At 35.9% G+C, this 19,591-nt stretch overlaps 1 protein-coding gene across 1 annotated transcript in view; it reads left to right on the top strand.

The window, feature by feature from the left end:
* LOC143225681 (potassium channel subfamily K member 1-like) overlaps positions 1–19,591 on the top strand; it is a 31,027-nt gene that overhangs the window by 6,973 nt on the left and 4,463 nt on the right. Inside the window, exons 2-3 of the mRNA XM_076455527.1 lie at positions 8,797–8,937; positions 10,738–10,949. Of these exons, the coding sequence (XP_076311642.1) occupies positions 8,797–8,937; positions 10,738–10,949 (353 nt within the window). The remainder of the gene's footprint in view (positions 1–8,796; positions 8,938–10,737; positions 10,950–19,591) is intronic.

Below are 19,591 nucleotides of genomic sequence, written 5' to 3'. Positions count from 1 at the left end.
CCTAAGTTTTGGAGGTAACTGTGGAAGTAGGACCCACATTGCGGTGGAGATACATATACGTATATATATATATATATAGTTAATGAATGTGGGGGATATAGAATTTGAGCGGGTCAAATGCAAGGCCTGAAATTGTTTTCTTTCATTGTAAGGTAGATTTCTTTACTTAGGAATACGACGACAGTGATAATATATTCGTAACATTAAATCGATGTAGTTACTTTTTTAATAACTTTCTTATAAATCTAGCGACAAACTGTTAAAAATAATTGACAAAAGTGGCTTCACTGTGAGCTTAGGTGATGACGTAATAACCGTATTACTCTTGGATTTTGTGTTACACGATGTATCCTTAGTTTTGAACAGTGAACTATTTAATGGCTCACTGGCTTTCACCGTTACTAATAATGTAGCAGTAAAATCAATACTATTTTTGTGTAGTGTTCATAGGGACTTTCCGTTAATACATTCAATCTTAGCAGAGTAGCTAATCTTATTCCCCTCTCTATGATCATTTCCTTTAAAATTCATCATAAATGACACAATATCTTTATAAACTAAATAGGGTCAAATAATTCGTTTTGAAATAACTAAATCTAACGTAGTATATTATTGTCTAGTGTGTGTGTTTTAATGGGTATGTTGTTCTAAATAATAATTTTTTTCATTTATCTGTTAGTGTACGTAAGTGAAAGTGATAGTTACATTACGATACAAATATATATTAAGTAACATTTTTACAGAAGCGAAATTTCAGACTATTGGGTAATACTCGTGCCAAAGGTGTTTTAACGAGTGTATAACTGTTATCAGTGACATGTAATGGATGTAGTTAGAATGAAAACTTACTCGAGGTCCAAACAACGGCAAGCACATACGGTCAGCCTTTCATACTGTATGCCTATTCCACATGGATATAAAATTAAATAGTTCGTTAAATTTAATTTCAAATTTTAACCGAGTTCGGACCTTAGTGACCTCATAGCTATGATCATGATTCATCGTAATCTGTATTCTAAACGTTTCACTGATAAATGTTAAGAATCTGTGAATACAAAAAATGAAGAAGAAAAAATCAAATGTTCAGTAGCCTAGAAAACAATGTTTTGTACAAGTTTTAACAGAATGACTTCCGTATTCCTTAAAGAATCATAATGATGTAACATTACAGTTGACACAAGCAAAGGGCAAGGTTAACTCATTTCAGTTTCGAGAAATATTTCCACTTCAAAGTTTGCCGGCTTCTAATAATTATCAATAGTTCGTCACTTGCTTATATTAAAATTTCTCAGTAGCCTCTCTAATCACCTAAAGAAAAGTTTTCACACCAAAAACAAATAATTTATTAAGGCTATGAAGAAAGATGATTTTGCTTGCTAGGAATTCCACGATAGTCCAAACATTCAAAGGTTTTTCAGGCGGCATACAAGCAGCGGCAGATCCCCCCCCCCCCATCTTTTTAACAGAAACGTTTTAACAAATTTGAATGGTAATCCCATATTAAATGCCTCTCGCGTCGAAAATTTTTGATTTAAACAGTGCCCGTTATTTAAACGAATGCTGTTTAAACACACATACATACACATCACCAAAATGTAATAGCAGCTTCTTCCGTATATATTCTTCCCAGTGGCACAGCGGCATGTCTCCAGACTTACAACGCTAGAAACCGGGTTTCGATACCTATGGTGGGCAAAGCACAGATAGCCTATTGGGAGCTGTGTATTTAACTTCAAACAAACATGCTTCTGTGTATAGAAACATACGATTATGATGAAGTATATTGAGTAAGCTGCTTCAGAGACAACATTGCTTATATAACAGAAACGTAGTGAAGTGAATGTAGTGTACGAGACCTAAGGTCAGTGATATATTGTAATAAATATATATGCTAACATTAATAATTTATTGTCGAAAAAAGGAACAACAATGTAACTACACATTCCCTTCCCTCCGACACGTATGTAAAATTTATTAACAATATCGTTTAAAAAATTACATTGGTAATAATTCCCTCCACTACAACTTTCTGGTATCGCTAAAAGTCTGTGTTTGTCTTCTAATTAAACTGTTAGTGTTACTCCGTTCTATTTAGCTGTTTATTTATTATTATGTTTATTGAGTATATTCAGTTAATCAACATTTTATGTTAAAAATATTACGACTGTTATCCTGCTTGGAATGGTGACTGTTACATAAAGATTTGTTTCGCCTAAATCAACTACAGTTCATTTAACTGAGTACAACAGAATACTTTTTCAGTGCAACACTAAATACGTGTTTTTGATAAATTAGTTTTCCATAACGTATTTTAAAACTATACGTATACGTTTTATTTCATTAATGTGCACAATTAAGCAAAATAAAATGTTCTTCAATCAACTTTAAAATAGTAATTATAATAACATCACCAGTAGATTATCACGTTCCAAAAAACTGATATAACATTATAAATATGTCTCTCGAAAACCCCCCTACCAGTAGCACAGCAGCACGTCTGCGGACTTACAATGCTAGTACCCGGATTTCGATACCCCTGGCGGGCACAGCGCAAATCATCATTGTGCAGCTTGATTTTTAACTTCAAAAAATCAAATAAACTCTCGTTTGTTTGTTTTGTTTTTTTAATTTCGCGCAAAGCTACACGAGGGCTATCTGCACTAGCCGTCTCTAATTTTGCAGTGTAAAACTAAAGAGAAGGCAGCTAGTGATCACCACCTACCGCCAACTCTTGGGCTACTCTTTTTTTTTACCAACGAATAGTAGGACTGACCGTCACTTTATAACGCTCCCACGGCTGAAAGGACGAGCATGTTTGGTGCGACGGGGATTCGAATCCGCGATCCTCAGATTACGAGTCGAACGCCTTAAACACCTTGGCCATGCCGGGCCCCAATAAACTCTCGAGATGCCTTTAAGTATTTCCATACATACATACATACAGTAGTGGGATTCAAAAATTTTAACAATCGGTTCTACCTCGCTTTACACACACACATTTTTTTGCAATGAAAAATAATAACAAAAACATCTTACTGAAATCATTTATTTAGCATGTTTGAAATATTTCCAAATTGCCACTTGATTATCATCAAAATATTTATTCCTTCCAAGTTTAACCCTGTTGTCATCAGCTGTGTGGTTTTTTCTTAGTCATGTTTAAAATGAAGAAGTGGGATCCCATAACTCCAATGGGAGACCAATCAAATTAATTGTCGTCAGGTTTACCACATTTTCAACTGTGAGGCAGCTTCTTTTATCTGAATATTTGATATTCATTCTTAAAAACCTTCCTTCTGCTTCTGCGGAACTAAGAGCAACAGTACTGATGATATTTTTAGCCTTTTGTACAGTTCTTGGAATCTCATAATTATGGCGATTTCGAAGGACATTTTCCACATAGTCACGGAAATCATTAACGCAGACTTCGTGATGAAAGAGCTTACTGAATTCATACAATTTTTCTTTAGCAGCTTTCCAAGGGACAACAACTTCATCAATATTCCAAGAATCTGTCTCAAGTATGTTTACCAGTTCATGAATTTTATTGTCCTTTTCTTGTGCATTTATTTTATTTTAAGTGATCACAATCCATCAGTCTGCTTTCATATTTTTTTTATTACTGCTTCCAGTAGTTTTTGACGAGGAAGGTCTACATATCTTTGGTTTTTAACAAACTTAATATTCCTAAAGGTGTCAGAAGCAATGGCTTCATCAATTTTCTTTTCAAAGGTTCCTCTACTTTCTTTAAGCATTTCAAATGGCTTAATGGCCCCTTTTTATTACTTTTTTAGCCCATGCTAAGTTTAAATTTCTGGCTTGAAGGCGTTAGAAAATAAAGAAATGTCTTGTGATATATCTATCATTATTGCTAAATCTTCCAGGAAGAATTTGTTGCAAAGACAGCTAGCCGTTCCTGAATATTTTTCTTAGTGGAAAAATATTTATATAATTCTGGATAAGCATGCTATACAGCAAATGTCGATCGTAAGCTGCAAGCAGCCCATCTTGGTCGTCCCAAAACTCTTCAGAATATCTCGTCCAATTCCTTCCAAAATGTTGAAACGTTCCATTTGGTGTTTTTTTGTTTGGTGAAAGATCGTGTAGATTTTATGTATGAACATTTTGAAGTGATTCACTTGTTTTATATCAGTGATAGAATCATCTAAAACCAGTTGCAAGCGGTGATAAGCAATGCCAAATTATGATGTCAGAAAAATCATTTTTAAATTTATTGCTCATCCCTGACTTGCGGCTAAGCATTACACTTGCACCATCTGAGAAGAATGTGACCAAGTTATTTTTCAAATATCCGCTATCAAATCCTGTATCATGCAAACCTTTTAACAGAGATTTGTATATAGTTTCAGTATCCTGTTCTTTCAACTCAACCAAATCAATAAAAATTATTGGTGACAGATCACAGTCTTCAAACTTTACAAAAATTATGATCACTGGTTAACAAGAAATGGTTGAAGCTTCATCAATGATGACACAAAGTTTGAAATTTTGTTCAATTGTTTTAGTAAATATTTCATTTTTAATTTCTTTTGCAATGCAATCAACTATTTTAACATCAGTCTTCCGAGAATGGAGTACCACTCCAATGTCCAACCCATTTTTTATTTGTAGCTCCATCTCACCTTCACCGTCAGAAAATGGCCTGCTTCGTTTTGCTACACTGTGGATTGTATTAAAACTTTTACACGTAGAGTTGATATATTTTTGGTTTACTTTATCTAGACATTTGGTAACTGGATCATTTGTACGATCTTTCAATTGCATTACACATATGTTGTGTGCCTTCGATGAATAATATTCACTTATTTTTTTCTGAGATATGCTTGCTGGACAGTTTTATTTCTTCCTGATCCTTCAGCACTGTAGTTTCTCCATTCTATCGATACGTGAATTTCCTTCATGTTTGTGGAATCAAATTTGGCGCAGTGATCGCTACCAAGTTTCTTGCTGCGAACACCAAACTGTGATATTTATTTCTTGAACTCCTCGGCCTGCATCATACTCCAGCAATCCGGAAGAGCAATTGCTGGACCTTCATCACCTCTAACTTGCGCAGTACTAGAATAGGAAGTTTCATCGCTTCTTGAAGTTGCTGGTGTTAGATGTTCAATTGAATCTTGCTTTGAAGTTTCAGTTCTTGGGGTTTTTCTTACAAACTGCAGTATATCAATGTGCCGCTTCATTTTAGGGGCTGAAGCCTGAAATGCTACAATTCCTTTATTAAAAAAATAAATATATTAATATAACTTCTTGTTAAACTTTCACCACAAGAGCTAAAAATATAGAATTATTTTTTACAAATTTTTCATATGAAAACTCTTTTTATATTTTAATTTTTTTGGTGGCATATAAGCAAAGAAAATTAATTTAACGTTTAACTGCTTTTGCAAATATTGTTTTTAGGTGACTGTTCCGCTTACATAAGGAATTTTATATGATTAGTACATATCAACAAGCTTAAATATAGTGATATGTAGTTTTACCAAGCCAATCAATTATAACACAAATGTAGTACTAGGGTGTTACGGTTCATGCTTATATATATTATTCGAACAGATTCTCTAAGCCTAGTAACCAAATTTTGTATCCTGTCAGTATTAAAATACAAGCAAAGAGAGATTCAGTATCCCGAGCAAAAACAGGAGATGTATTTTATTCCCTCAGACGGCCTGACGCCATCACGAACTACGTTAACATTTTTGGTAATATGCATATATGTATAAAGAACTTGTCCGTATCTGAATGAATTAAATAACCGGCACAATTTGGCTTTAAAAAGGTGAAAAGCAGCAATATTAACCAGTACTAAAAAGATCGACAACGAAAACGTCAATCCAGGTTAAATCTGCAATCCATGAACTTTTAATTTTGCTCTAGAATAGTAAAACCTACAAAATAACATTAAGCCTTACAGTTTAATGTTAATAGAGTAGAAGTCTACATAGTCTACATCATTTTTCATGCTCACCTTCTTTTCTCTGTCTGTTTCAAGTACGATGGATGACTGATATCAAATGTTCACACAGGAAAATATAGGCCTACATTAGTCTACGGCAATGCTCCTTCTTTTTTCGTCTAAGATGACTGACCTGTCACTTATAGAGGCCCGTACAAATCTGGCCTCACACGTTGTCGTACTAATTTACAATTGTGCTATTGCGTGTGACTTTATGTAATTAGTCGATTGCGTAGCATGAATTCCCATAGTGACAGTCGATACATTGTACATCTAGCCTCAAAGGGCCAAGACCTGGTAAGAACCGTGTCGGCGAACTTTTAGCAGAGCCACATTGGGCTATCTGCTGTGTCCATCGAGAGGAATTGAACTCCTGATATTAGCGTTGTAAATCGGTAGAAATACCGCTGTACAAGCAGGGGACTACTGAAAGAGATCAGGGTTAATAAGCAACCCAGATGGGAATGCCAATAATCGCAAGAAATGAATTGGATTACTAAAACTACTTGTTATTTATTTCACTAAAGTAATGTTATTGCAATTTACTCCTTCATTCAGCGATAAAAAAGGTTCTTCTCGACGCAAGGTTTATTTATAATAAATACACTGTTTTGTACATTCACTTTTGTAATATTAGTTGCTACTAAGTTGATTTAGAAGATTATGTAATTAAAACAGTTTCCCACCTGACACTTAAGTAATCTTTCACAAACTAACGAAAACAGCTTAGCTCATTAAGTTTAATGAATTTCATTACACATCACTTAGGGCGACTTTTAATCGGTAAGTTTTAAAGAAATGATCACACGCGCTCACAAAACAAATATAAAGGTCATGTTGCTTTAGGAAACCCATGTATCATGTATATCTATAACTTCAGACGATGGGTACTACAAATTATGTTTTTCATTATTGCCCGAATGCAAAAGCAAAAGAATCATATACCGTTTCCTAACCCTATCTTCTTTTCCAGCTTATGTAATATTTGCAACCTCAATGTCGTCCACTCAGTTCTGCTTGAAAATCTTAATTATCTTTTGCTTATAAGTAACAGTAATAATGGTATACACACAGTGAAGTAAACATTTTAAAAAATCGCATTGAAACATGAACAAGATGTACGTGATGAGCAGCTTGAAGTAACAACAGTGTCGTGGAAACAAATTCTGATCCCACGAGTTACGGAACAGGTCTATAGTTCAGAAGATTTACGACAAGCAAACGAGGAAGGTGAATCGTTTAAAAAAGCGTACAATTTCATAAAGAAAGAATGATCAGAAAGTATAGAAATCAGTAGGAGAGAGGCTTCCTCTTGAATCACGGCTCATTCACACAATCTGGGGGAAGATCTGGTTTTCAAATGAAGATTTCTCTAAAAAGGAGTGAACTAATGAACAAAAAAAATTTGTATTTTCAAATGTTTTGATATTAAATCGCTGAAAGGCCATTTTAATTTTTGTTGTTGTTTACAAGGTATTATGATGATCAAAACAGACGCTAATTTATTTACAAATTGACTTCAAGCTATAGGATTAGTTTTTGAATTTTGCACAAAGCTATACGAAGGCTATCTGCGCTAGCCGTCCCTAATTTTGCACTGTAGGATTCGAGGAAAGGCAGCTAGCCGTCACCTCCCATTGCCAACGAATAATGGGATTGACAATCACATTATAACGCCCCCACGGCTGAAAGGGCAAGCATGTTTGGTGTGACTCTCAGATTACGAGTCGAGTGCCTTAACCACCTGGCCATGCCGGGCCACTATAGGATTAAACGTATCAAAGATTCAAGGTATTCACGCAGGATAAACAGACAAAAAGATAGCATTAGAAAAACAAAACCATAACCCAGTTCGAAAAGTGGATTTTCCATCATAACATTTACCCCTGATCAAAGAATTAACCAAAAAGGAAATGGTGAAATTTCTATAAAAATATAATACATAGGCATATACTAACATTTGTTTTAGACAGTATTGTTTTTAGCTGTGGTTATTTAGAACCTTGCAATTTTTGGCTTATTTTAAATATTTAATTATTCCAGGATATTTTTGGTCAAAGACTGAAAAATATTTATTTAGGTACGATGTGATATGCCTTTATGTACTTGTTTCATAGGCTAAATTTTACTTACTTTACCCCGTCACACCGAATATATTCGCCCTTTCAGTCTTGGGGGCGTTATAGTTTGATGCTCAATCCCACTATTCCTTGGTAAAAGAGTAGCTCAAAAATTGGCGGTGGGTGATGATGATTAGTTGCTTTCCCTTTAGTCTTACATTGCTAAATTAGGGACGGCTAGCGCAGCTAGCCCTCGTATAGCTTTGCGCGAAATTAAAAAAACAAAACAAAACAAATTTACTTTCCTGGTGTTAAAATTATATCAATTATTTTCACCAAAAATATGCGAAACTAGTTAATGTTGTAATTGAAATAAAATGTATTCCATCAGAATCTCTAATTATGTAGCAACATATACGATTTGAGAAAGAATTGCTATTTTACAAACAGTTATATGTAATAATGCTTGCGCAGTAAGCTCTTATTTATACAAAGAAAATTAATTTTTAACTTAATATTGTAAACTAAAAATATATGTAAATACTAAACAACTCCAAGAAAGTTAAAATAAGAAAGTTCGTGGTTATAGTTCAACATCTAGGAATTATCACTTTCATTTACTTCTTTGTCTCAATTATTTCCGAAATATATATTTTTCAAAGTAATACAAATTTAAGAGATGATACAAGTTTATTAATTAAAACACTGTTGTGTTATATGTGTCATTTTAAATAATTCCAAGATTATCCCTATCAACAGATGAGGACCTGGAGGAGCTGATTGTGGAAATAATCCGTGCTAACAATAGAGGAGTATCGGCTGCTAATAATGTTACAATGGAACCAAACTGGAGTTTTGGGCAATCTTTTTTTTTCTCTGGAACTGTAGTAACAACGATAGGTAAGTCACAGCTTGATGATTTAGTCCAATATCAAATGCAGTCAAGGTTTCAGTTTTGTTTTCGCAATGAAATAAATTATGATTGGTCTCAACCTCTGACTTTAACAGACTGTTTATATAACCTTCAATAGAATATGATTAAAAGTTCAGTTTCTTTCTCATAATAAAATACATTTAAAATTTAACCTCAGTATAAACTGAGTTTGGTCTCGGCGTTCCCACGATTGCTGGGCATTCCGTTCTATTGTAAATTGAAAAGACTGTCTACCTTTCTAAAAGTATGGACTTACTGTTTGACCATATTTATCAGAAAAGATAATAATAATTTTAGTTTATGAATGACACTGAAGAGGGAGCTCAGCTGTAATAACACATGCCTGCAATTGTTTTATTGTCTTGAAATGTGTACAGTAATTCCTGTACACTGAATCCAAAAATATCTATTTTTCTCCATCATGTACATATTTTTCACAAAACATCATATGTACTTTTACATAAGTGAATCATTTTCATCGAAATTAGGTCACATATTTATTATGCTTAAAATGTTGACAACCACAGACCATGAAAGTCTTATCAAACATAATAATAAAAAAGATTATCATTGTGGTAAACGAAATAATAATTTGATTTACGTAACAGTTTTTACTTCCAATTTATAGAAAAATCATTACGTGATAGAAAATAATGAATTTTATTTTCAAAGTCTGCTTAGTCAAATTATGGAAAAATTCGTTATTAAAACCAAAACAATTTTCATGAAGTTTAAATTCGCAGGTCTGTGTAATTGATCGTTTTTATTCAAATCACACAGTTATAGAAGGGGAAAAAGCTCTAAAACCAAGCGTGATTTCAATTACCGCATCTTTCAGACAGAAAGTTTGAATTTTTATTTATGTTATTATTCATAATGTATCAAATAAAAGTGCCTATTGCATGATACTTATCCCACGTACACATGTGAAAGGCTCTCCGAATGTTTTATGAACCTTTTTGTTTTTCTTTTATCTGTAAAAGGCTTAAATAATTATTACATATTTTAATGAAAACAATTTAACAGAAAATTTGTGTTTATTTTTATTACTAGTAGTAGCTGTAGCTGTTCAAATGTCATTGTACTACCACTCATGGCACTGTGCAATAATTTCGTAAACTGCATCTTCCGTACCATTGCCCCGTCGTACCAAACATGCCCGCTCTTTCAGCCGTGGGAGTGTTATAATGTCACGGTCAATCCCAGTGTTCATTGGTAAAAGAGTAGCCCAAGAGTTGGAAGTGGGAGGTAATGACTAGCTGCCTTCCCTCTGGTCTTACACTGCTAAATTAGGGACGACTAACGCAGATACTCCCCGTGTAGCTTTGCTAGAAATTCCAAACAAACCACTTTAAAAATCTTACCGTACCATTGACCGTCGCTCGGGTATGGTTAGCAGCTATTGGATCTGAAGTTTCGTAGTTCGTATCCTGTTGCTGTAAAATCGCACTTTACACCCTAAGGTTATCGGTGTGCTACAAAAGTGACAGTCAAATCTCTATACTCGCTTAAAGTAGCCAAAGAGTTGATGGCGAGTACTATTCGCTAGTTCCCTTCCCTCTAGTCTATCAGTTCAAAATTAAGGCGCTGCTAGTCCTAGTGTGGCAATGGCGAATATCCGAAAGAAACTAAATCACTCATTTTATTAAATTGCGCAACATTCTTTGACATACTAGAAAAACGTGAAAAAAAGTAACTTATAACATTTGTTCATTAACGGTTATACATAATATATTAATATTAACAAATTAATTCAACTTTTCCAGGTTATGGCCATGTAACTCCATTATCTAAAGGAGGAAAAATGTTCTGTATCCTTTACGGATTATTAGGTATTCCACTGACTTTAATCTTACTGACAGCCTATGTGGAACGTCTGATGATTCCAACCACGTGGATTCTCCACTTCTTAAACTCCAAACTCGGGCACCTCTACCAACCTTTTAATATTAGGATGTTACATTTCTCTATTGTTGCGGTACGTACAAGAACAAACTAGTGTCCTAATTCACACGTACCAAATTTTAACATCAATGTTGTTCTTGTTCCGGTAAGTATAGCAGAATAACCCTAAATTCTAGTTCACACCGTCCATATATTTGGTAAGATGATGTTACATTTCTCTATTATTGCGGTTATAGTACAAGAACTGACTATTGTTCAAATTCACACATACAAAGTTTTTAACATCACTATTTTTCTGGTAAGTATAGCAGAATAAACGTAAGTTCTAGTTCACACCGTCCATATATTTGGTAAGAGGATGTTACATTTCTCAACTGTTACTGTTGGTAGTGGAATAAGTAAGAGCTGTAGCTTGTATTTTTCACACTTAACCAAGATTTCATATTTCTGTATTACTATTGTAAGAAGTAGCCCATGCGTTCTAAGGATTTAATACGAAGATTTTTCCAATTCTAAGCTATGACAATAGCAGGGTCGTGCGGTGATTTGACTTATGGAAAAACAAAAGTATAAAAAATGGATTATAAAATAAAACAAATATGTACAGGATGGCCAATAAAGATAATATTAATTACTTGTAGTCATTATCATATTTCAGATTAAGTACTTCCAATTAAAGATAAACATAAGACATATTCGGTTATTTTGTTTGTATGTTAATTCTATCCTCTTTTCATTTTGACTGAATAAATTTATTAAATCTTCACAGATTGTTTGTTTTGAATTTCACGCAAAGCTACACGAGGACTATCTAGGCTAGCCGTCCCTAATTTAGCAATGTGAAACTAGAGGGAAGGCAGCTAGTCATCACCACCCACCGCCAACTCTTGGGCTACTCTTTTACCAACGAATAGTGGGATTGACCCTCGGATTACGGTTCACAAAAAACAAAGAGAATGATTTAAGTTTTGCAAAGAATCCGTCACACTCCTTGATCTTCGTCATAGCTTGCGACAACACCAAATTTAATCTATGTGCCAAACAATGAATGAAAAGAGCTTTTGGATACTTGTCTTTAACTTTCTTTTGAAGTCCATTCAGCTCACTGGACATTATGCTTGCCCCATCATAGGTTTGCGCAACAAAGTTTGACCCAATATTTAATTAATCGACTAAATGAAGCACTATCTTAGATGTATCTACAAATGTTCGATCTCAAATAACATTTATAAACTCCAGAAATCTATCGCAAAATTCATCATTTTTAGTCACATACCACACAACACGAGAAAGCTGAGAAATGGTTCTTGCATTAGTAGTTTCATTTAATATAAAAGACACAAACGGAGAATCACCTATTTTACTTTTAATTTTATTAAATAATACTTTCTTTGCACAATTAATGAGGTTATTCTGGATTCTATTTCATTGGCCAGAGAGTTTGTTTGTTTTTTGAATTTCGCACAAAGCTACTCAAGGGCTATCTATGCTAGCCGTTTCTAATTTAGCAGTGTGAAACTAGAGGGAAGGCAGCTAGTCATCACCACCCACCGCCAACTCTTGGGCTACTCTTTTACCAACGAATAGTGGGATTGACCGTCACATTATAATGCCCCCACGGCTAAAAGGGCGAGCATGCTTGGCGCGACGGGTATGCGAACCCGCGACCCTCAGATTACGAGTCGCACGCCTTAACACGCTTGGCCATACCGGGTCCAGGCCAGAGAGAACACCTGATTTTTCGAAATGGGATTTCAATAAGGGAACATATTTCTTGCACAAATTTGCCAATTCCACATAATTGCCTCGGTTAGCAGACTTTAGGGATTCATCATCACTTCTAAATGCTAGTTGTTATTCACTCAAATAGCATAGTATGTCGTTTAATATTTTTAAAATGTCGTCTGTTCCTCTTCTTTTCATTATGCATTTTCACATTTATTTTATGTATGTTATTTAGTTGCAATTCAATCCGTGAGGCCCAGCATGACCAGGTGGGTTAAGGCGTTCGACTCGTAATCTGAGGGTCGCAGTTTCGAATCCCGTCACACCAAACATGCTCGCCCTTTCAGCCATGGAAGCGTTATAATGTGACGGTTGGTAAAAGAGTAACCCAAGAGTTGGCTGTGGGTGGTGATGTCTTGCCGCCTTCCCTCTAGTATTACACTGCTAAATTAGGGACGACCAGCGCAGATAGTCCTCGTGTAGCTTTGCGCGAAATTCCAAAAAAACAAACAAACCAAATCAATCCGTGATTTTCCAAATGTAGCTAGGCCTAGAGTTGAAAACATATGACTGGAGGAATTTTTTGTCTTATAATTGCCTTATGCATATTATTTAAATCATCAAATCTATTTGAGTTCTATGTCCCAAATTCACTGTTAAATAATAAACACGGCCAGCAGAAAAGCTTCTGCAAGTTAGAACAAGCAGTTAACCAAGATGTTCTGTTATATTAATTTACGTTGAATTTTCCAACACACTGTTTTGTTCTTCCAATTTGGCTTAGAGCTGGCATTGGTCTACTATTTCTGATAATGCTATCTTTATTACTAAAACTTGTTCACTAATGAGATTTCAATTTTTGAAGTTACAATTTTTCTTATTATCTTCTGAATCCATATTCAGATCTGAAGGATGACACTTCATAAAAAATATATGCATACAAAAAATTACTAGTATCATTTAATATTCTCGGGTTCGAATCCCGTCACACCAAACATGCTCGCCCTTTCAGCCATGGAAGCGTTATAATGTGACGGTTGGTAAAAGAGTAACCCATGAGTTGACTGTGGGTGGTGATGACTAGCTGCCTTCCCTATAGTCTTACACTGTAAAATTAGGGACAGCTAGCGCAGATAGCCCTCGTGTAGTTTTGCGCGAAATTCAAAACAAACCAAACCAAATCATTTAATACAAAACTCGGCAGATATATCGATGTGGCTTTGCTATATGAAAACACACATTTAATACAATGTCAGAATAACCTGCACATCACGTGACATTAGAGAGGTAACAAACAGGAGGAGCGCGAGGTGCAGGTGATGAAAAAACAAAATATTCCAAATATTGCAAGAAATTAACTATAAATTATTATTTTTCTTGTTATATTTGATTTGTTTACTGTTCATTTTAATTTATAAAACTAATTATGAAACGCTAACTTATTTATAAATTATATAGTTTCCCTTATATTTTTAGTGATTTAAATAATTTATATAGACTATAAATTTCAATAAGTTCCAATTTTGCGTGTATTTTGAAGTAAAATGAACTGGTAATTGCTTTTTTTATGCCATAAATGAGGCCAATATAACATTCAAAATATTTGTTTAATACATATACGAATTTGAAAACTTGTATTAGGAAAACTATTCATCTAAGAAGCATTTTATGGTAAAAAAAAATATTATGTAAAACAAATAGCTAAAAATAAAGCCCTTTAGAAGTAGTGAAAAACCAAAATGAACTACAAAAAAAAAGAGAAAGCATTTTGCGAGTTGTTGTCCAGAATCTTCCCAACAGTGATTTCGCCCATAAAAGGGCTGACACCTTGCATTCATAGTTTTTGTGTTATCTCAACCCTAAAGAGTAGATGGGGAAAGCATAAATGAATAGCCCCTCTCCTTTGCTGCTCTGGACTTGATTGTTTGTTTGTTTGGGAATTTCGCACAAAGCTGCTCGAGGGCTATCTGTGCTAGCCGTCCCTAATTTAGCAGTGTAAGACTAGAGGGAAGGCAGCTAGTCATCACCACCCACCGCCAACTCTTGGGCTACTCTTTTACCAACGAATAGTGGTATTGACCTTCACATTATACACCCCCACGGCTGGGAAGGCGAGCATGTTTAGCGCGACGCGCGCGAACCCGCGACCCTCCTATTACGAGTCGCACGCCTTACGCGCTTGGCCATGCCAGGCCTCTCTGGACTTGATACACTAGTGAAAGTTGAGGAAGCTACAAATGTTTTGTTTTATTGTTGTATTCTAGACACTACTGCATTGTCTCTAGCAATAATTGAAGCAAGGAGATCAACTCATGTTGCTAGAGTTGTAAATTATAAATTTTCTGTCAAATACGATGTATCACTTCCACAGCATGTTCATGGCTCGCTTCATAGAATTGCCAGTGATTTTAATGATGCATTGCCTAAATATTGCACACGTGGCACAGATTAGTATCTTATTAACAGCTATTTCTACATATACTCTATCGCTTTTAAGCGCAGGTTTGGAAAATACATGGAATTCACTAAGATCTTTTTTTTTTAAATCTTGTTACATATTACAGTTTCAAATAGCCTAAAACTAAGTTTATATACTCTTCAAAAAAAGAAACGCAAAAGGCAAAATACAAGACAAATTGTTAACAAGTTTATTCCGGGTAGTTCTGTATGACGTGTGTGAAACTTTGCACATTCACTGCTGAACATCAAAGTCTGCAAAGGCGAAGTCCACGCTCACTAGGTGAAGTTTAACGTCACTCAACGTCAATAACGAGTATGCCCCCCGTGAGCATCAATAACTGCTTGGCATCTCCTGCCCATGGAAGCGATGAGATGACGAATCGCATCCTGTGGAATGGCTGTCCACTCAGCCTGCAAGGCTGCTGCAAGCTGAGATAAAGTCTGCGGTTGAGGTTGTCGCCGTCGCAGACGTCGGTCCAACTCGTCCCAAAGATGTTCGATGGAGTTTAAATCTGGTGATCTGGAGGGCCAGGGAAGAACGTTGATGTTGTGGTGTATCAAGAAGACAGTGGTGAGTCGGGCTGTGTGAGGACGGGCGTTGTCATGTTGAAAAACGTCGTTGACGTTCACCATGATGGGTTGCACATGGGGCCTAAGAATCTCGTCGACGTATCGTTGAGCCCTAAGATTCCCTCGAATGTGCAAAAGGTCTGTTCTGGCATTGTAGGCGATAGCAGCCCACATCATGACGCTGCCACCACCAAATCTGTCAACATTCTGCACACAGTTTGCTACAAAACGTTCACCTCGGCGACGGTAAACACGGGTCCTTCCATCCTGTCTACGAAGCATAAAACGTAATTCGTTGCTGAACCAAACATGCCTCCATCGTCAATGAGGCCATACCCGATGTGCCCGAGTCCACTGCAGCCGTGCTTGACGATGTTGCTGGGTGAGGATGACGCCTCTGACTGGACGTCGAGGTCGGATTCCTGCATCTCATAGACGGTTGCGTACTGTCTGATCGGAAATCCTACGCAGCCCTGGTATGGTTGAGGCAGTAGACGTCGCAGTGGTGGTCCTATCCCGAAGGTGACGTAACCGGATGTTGCGATCTTGTGCGGGCGTGGTCACACGAGGTCTGCCAGATCGTGGACGGTCACGAGTTGATCCATGTTGTTGGTGACGATTCCATAGCCTTGTGATGGTGCTTGGGTGGACATTCACAGCTCTGGCAACATCTGATCGAGATTCGCCTGCTTCCAATGGCGTTGTTGCGTTGTGCTTCAGTCAGTCATGGCGTAACTGTATTGCGTGTCGGTGGCTTAACACTGAGCTATGGAAACCGAGAACCCGTCACTTTTATAGGGATTTTGCACATGTTGCACTTGCAGAACATGCAGATCTCTCAAACAAATTTATTGGACACGCATGCGTTTTGGCGAAAAATCCAATATTTTCCTCCGTTTTTTAAAGTGCACAACTTTTATTGTCATTTTGGTTTGACAATCAGTGCCTTAACACGTGTAACATCACATACTTTGAGCTTGTAACGTTATTACATATATTTCTCTTTAAAATAACAAAAAATATCCCTTTTGCGTTTCTTGTTTTGAAGAGTATATTTAAAAATTAAATGAATGTCGATTCGTATCTAGTTTATGATACTAGCCAGCACTATTGATACAAACAGTTTCTTCTTTAATACAAATGTATCTTAATACACAAACAATAATACAATTTATGATGACGGTTATTGCAAATAATGATCTGTATATAAAAGTTTTATAAACTTCCAAATAATATCAACCTTTTTTTCTGCTCTGGAACTACCTTGATTTTTTATCAATAGTTAATTTCGAGTTGATGTTGGTACAATTCACTTAATAGGAAGCTAGCTAGCTCTGTATTCTTCTTTCTTCGCCGGTCACACAATGAGTTTCTATCGCTAAAGTTATGTAATGTTTGCGTAAAAATACTAATGTCTGATATGAATCTGCTGGAGTTAAATGTTTATGATGCTCTATATGTATAAGCGTCACCAGTCAAATATATTTTCCCGATTAATGAACGTCAATCACAGTTATGGCTTCCAAGATTTATAGAATACCAACTGTAGCAAACCAATAATATATTCTATCTTTTGATGCGTGGAGTTGGTTATATTTTTGAGCGTGAGGAGAGATTCAAGAAATTTTCGTCTGCCAACAATATAGACGTTGCTCTGATGTTTGCATACACACACATATATTATTGATTCTTACACTCGAGAATCTTCAATAACTTTATTGAATAGACAGGAATTTCGTATTACATGTTCAACAGTATACATTACGTAACTTCTAAATATAAATTTAGCTGAAACAAACAACAACATTACGATAGCTATATGATAGTAAATCTGTCACAACCTTCATTTGTTGAGCCCTATAGATGACACCATTTCTTACATTCTCTCATAAATATCAGAGCTCACACAAAAGCGACACAAGTGCCATAAATCACATTTCTCAACCTCTTCTTTTGTTCATCTTTGTTACAATTGTGATGTTGAATATGGTTGTTATTGCTTTGTAATATAAAAAAACATTACTACAGCTAATGGTGAAAAGTAACTAATATAAAATTTTGCAAGCTAAAGACAGTGAATGTAGAATGATTTAACATGCTTCAGTTAGTTTTGTTATTTAGCAAATCAACCCATTATTGTTCAAGTAAAGCGTTCACTAAAACATCAGATTTTTGCTTCAAAAATATATTCTTGAAGCCAGTGTTCAAAGTGTTGGACTATGGTCTGCTGATCTAGTGTTCGCGTCCTGCTGCCGCCAAAACGAAACTCGCATTCTGTGCTTGAGGACAGTGAATGCGTTACAAGTGTGACAGTTAAATCTAATTAATTGGCCTGACAAAAGATGGCAGTTGGTGTTGTCGACTAGCTAATTCCCACGTGTAACTTTCTGAAAAACTCAACATACAAATTAGTGTTTTTAATTGTTATTGATACTAAGAAGCTTGTTGGCGCTAGCCGTCCCTAATTTTGAAGAGAATGGTTAGAGAGAAGGCAGTTAGTCAAAGACATCCGCCTCCAGTCCTTGGGGTTCTCTTTACTGAGGAGTAGTGGTATTGACCATGGTATCATAATTCTTACCCGGCTGAAATGGAAAATATGTTCGAAGAGCAGTTTTGTTCCCACAACCTGTAAATTGCAAGTATAGTGTCTTAATAAAATAGAAGTACTTGCGCAGGGTCCCCGAAAGTGCTCTATTTCAAAAGTAAATAAAACCAAAATTAAGAACTACATACGTGTTTATTTCTTACTTGTGAACTACATATGTCAGGCAATGTAGTAACCTACAGAGTGCATAATTTGTCTTGTGATCTATACATGTGTCCATTTTACTGACGTCACGAAAATTCAAAGTGCGACGTTACGCGTATCTTATGTGGCATCATTGTAGTGTCTGCTGACTTACTGACAGACGACTAACTATTGTATAATGGTGCGAGTGGTTAAAACAGGTGATACCTCCAGGCAGCCTTCGGCGCTCTTTCAAGGAAAATATTTAAACCTATATTCCTGTATGATGTACACTTATATTATTATTGCTGTTAGTATTTTTACTTTTACAAGATTCTGAATAATTTACTACTATATATGTATTTTAATATCGGTGTTTATTTAAATTAAATTTATATTTAGATTGTACAGAACTTATACTGTTAAATCGGTATTGCGAAATTCCCATCTATTCACTAAAGTTCTGTGAGATTCTGGGCCCGGCATGGCCAAGCGTGTTAAGGCGTGCGACTCGTAATCTGAGGGTCGCGGGTTCGTATCCCGTCGCGCCAAACATGCTCGCCCTTTCAGCCGTGCGGACGTTATAATGTGACGGTCAATCCCACTATTCGTTGGTAAAAGAGTAGCCCAAGAGTTGGTGGTGGGTGGTGGTGACTAGCTGCCTTCCCTCTAGTCTTACACTGCTAAATTAGGGACGGCTAGCACAGATAGCCCTCGAGTAGCTTTGTGCGAAATTCAAAAACAAACAAACTATGAGATTTTTTAATTTAAGAATAAACAATATATATGTGTAAGTAAATACTAATGTATCGTTAGTATTGCTGTGCAGGCTGAAATTTCTAAACATTTTCCTTACACCTATAAATGTAACCAACGTAACGCGTCAAGAAACAGTAGATATTACTGGTTTCTTTCAGTTGGTATACTATAAACCTCGGAAACTATTACTGTGGTTAACACTTATTGGTCGAGAACTTCAGATATTCGACCAGGAACGCTTATAGATGTCGAACATTACAAACCACTTCGCTTCAGCGGATTCATATAGGACATTACGTAACTTTAGCGATAAAAAAGTCAGCGTGTGACTGGCAAAGAAAGAAAAATACAGAGCTAGTTAGCTCCCTGTTAAGTGAATTGTACCTATATCAACTCGAAGTTACTTCTCTCTCGTGAACCCTCGATAAGTTATCAAGGTAGTTCCAGACCAGAAAAAAAAGTTGATATTGTTT

Source organism: Tachypleus tridentatus, chromosome 9 (assembly GCF_004210375.1).
Source record: "Tachypleus tridentatus isolate NWPU-2018 chromosome 9, ASM421037v1, whole genome shotgun sequence".
In the NCBI taxonomy this organism is placed as follows: Eukaryota; Metazoa; Arthropoda; class Merostomata; order Xiphosura; family Limulidae; genus Tachypleus; species Tachypleus tridentatus.
This window is presented reverse-complemented; position numbering and strand designations above follow the sequence as displayed.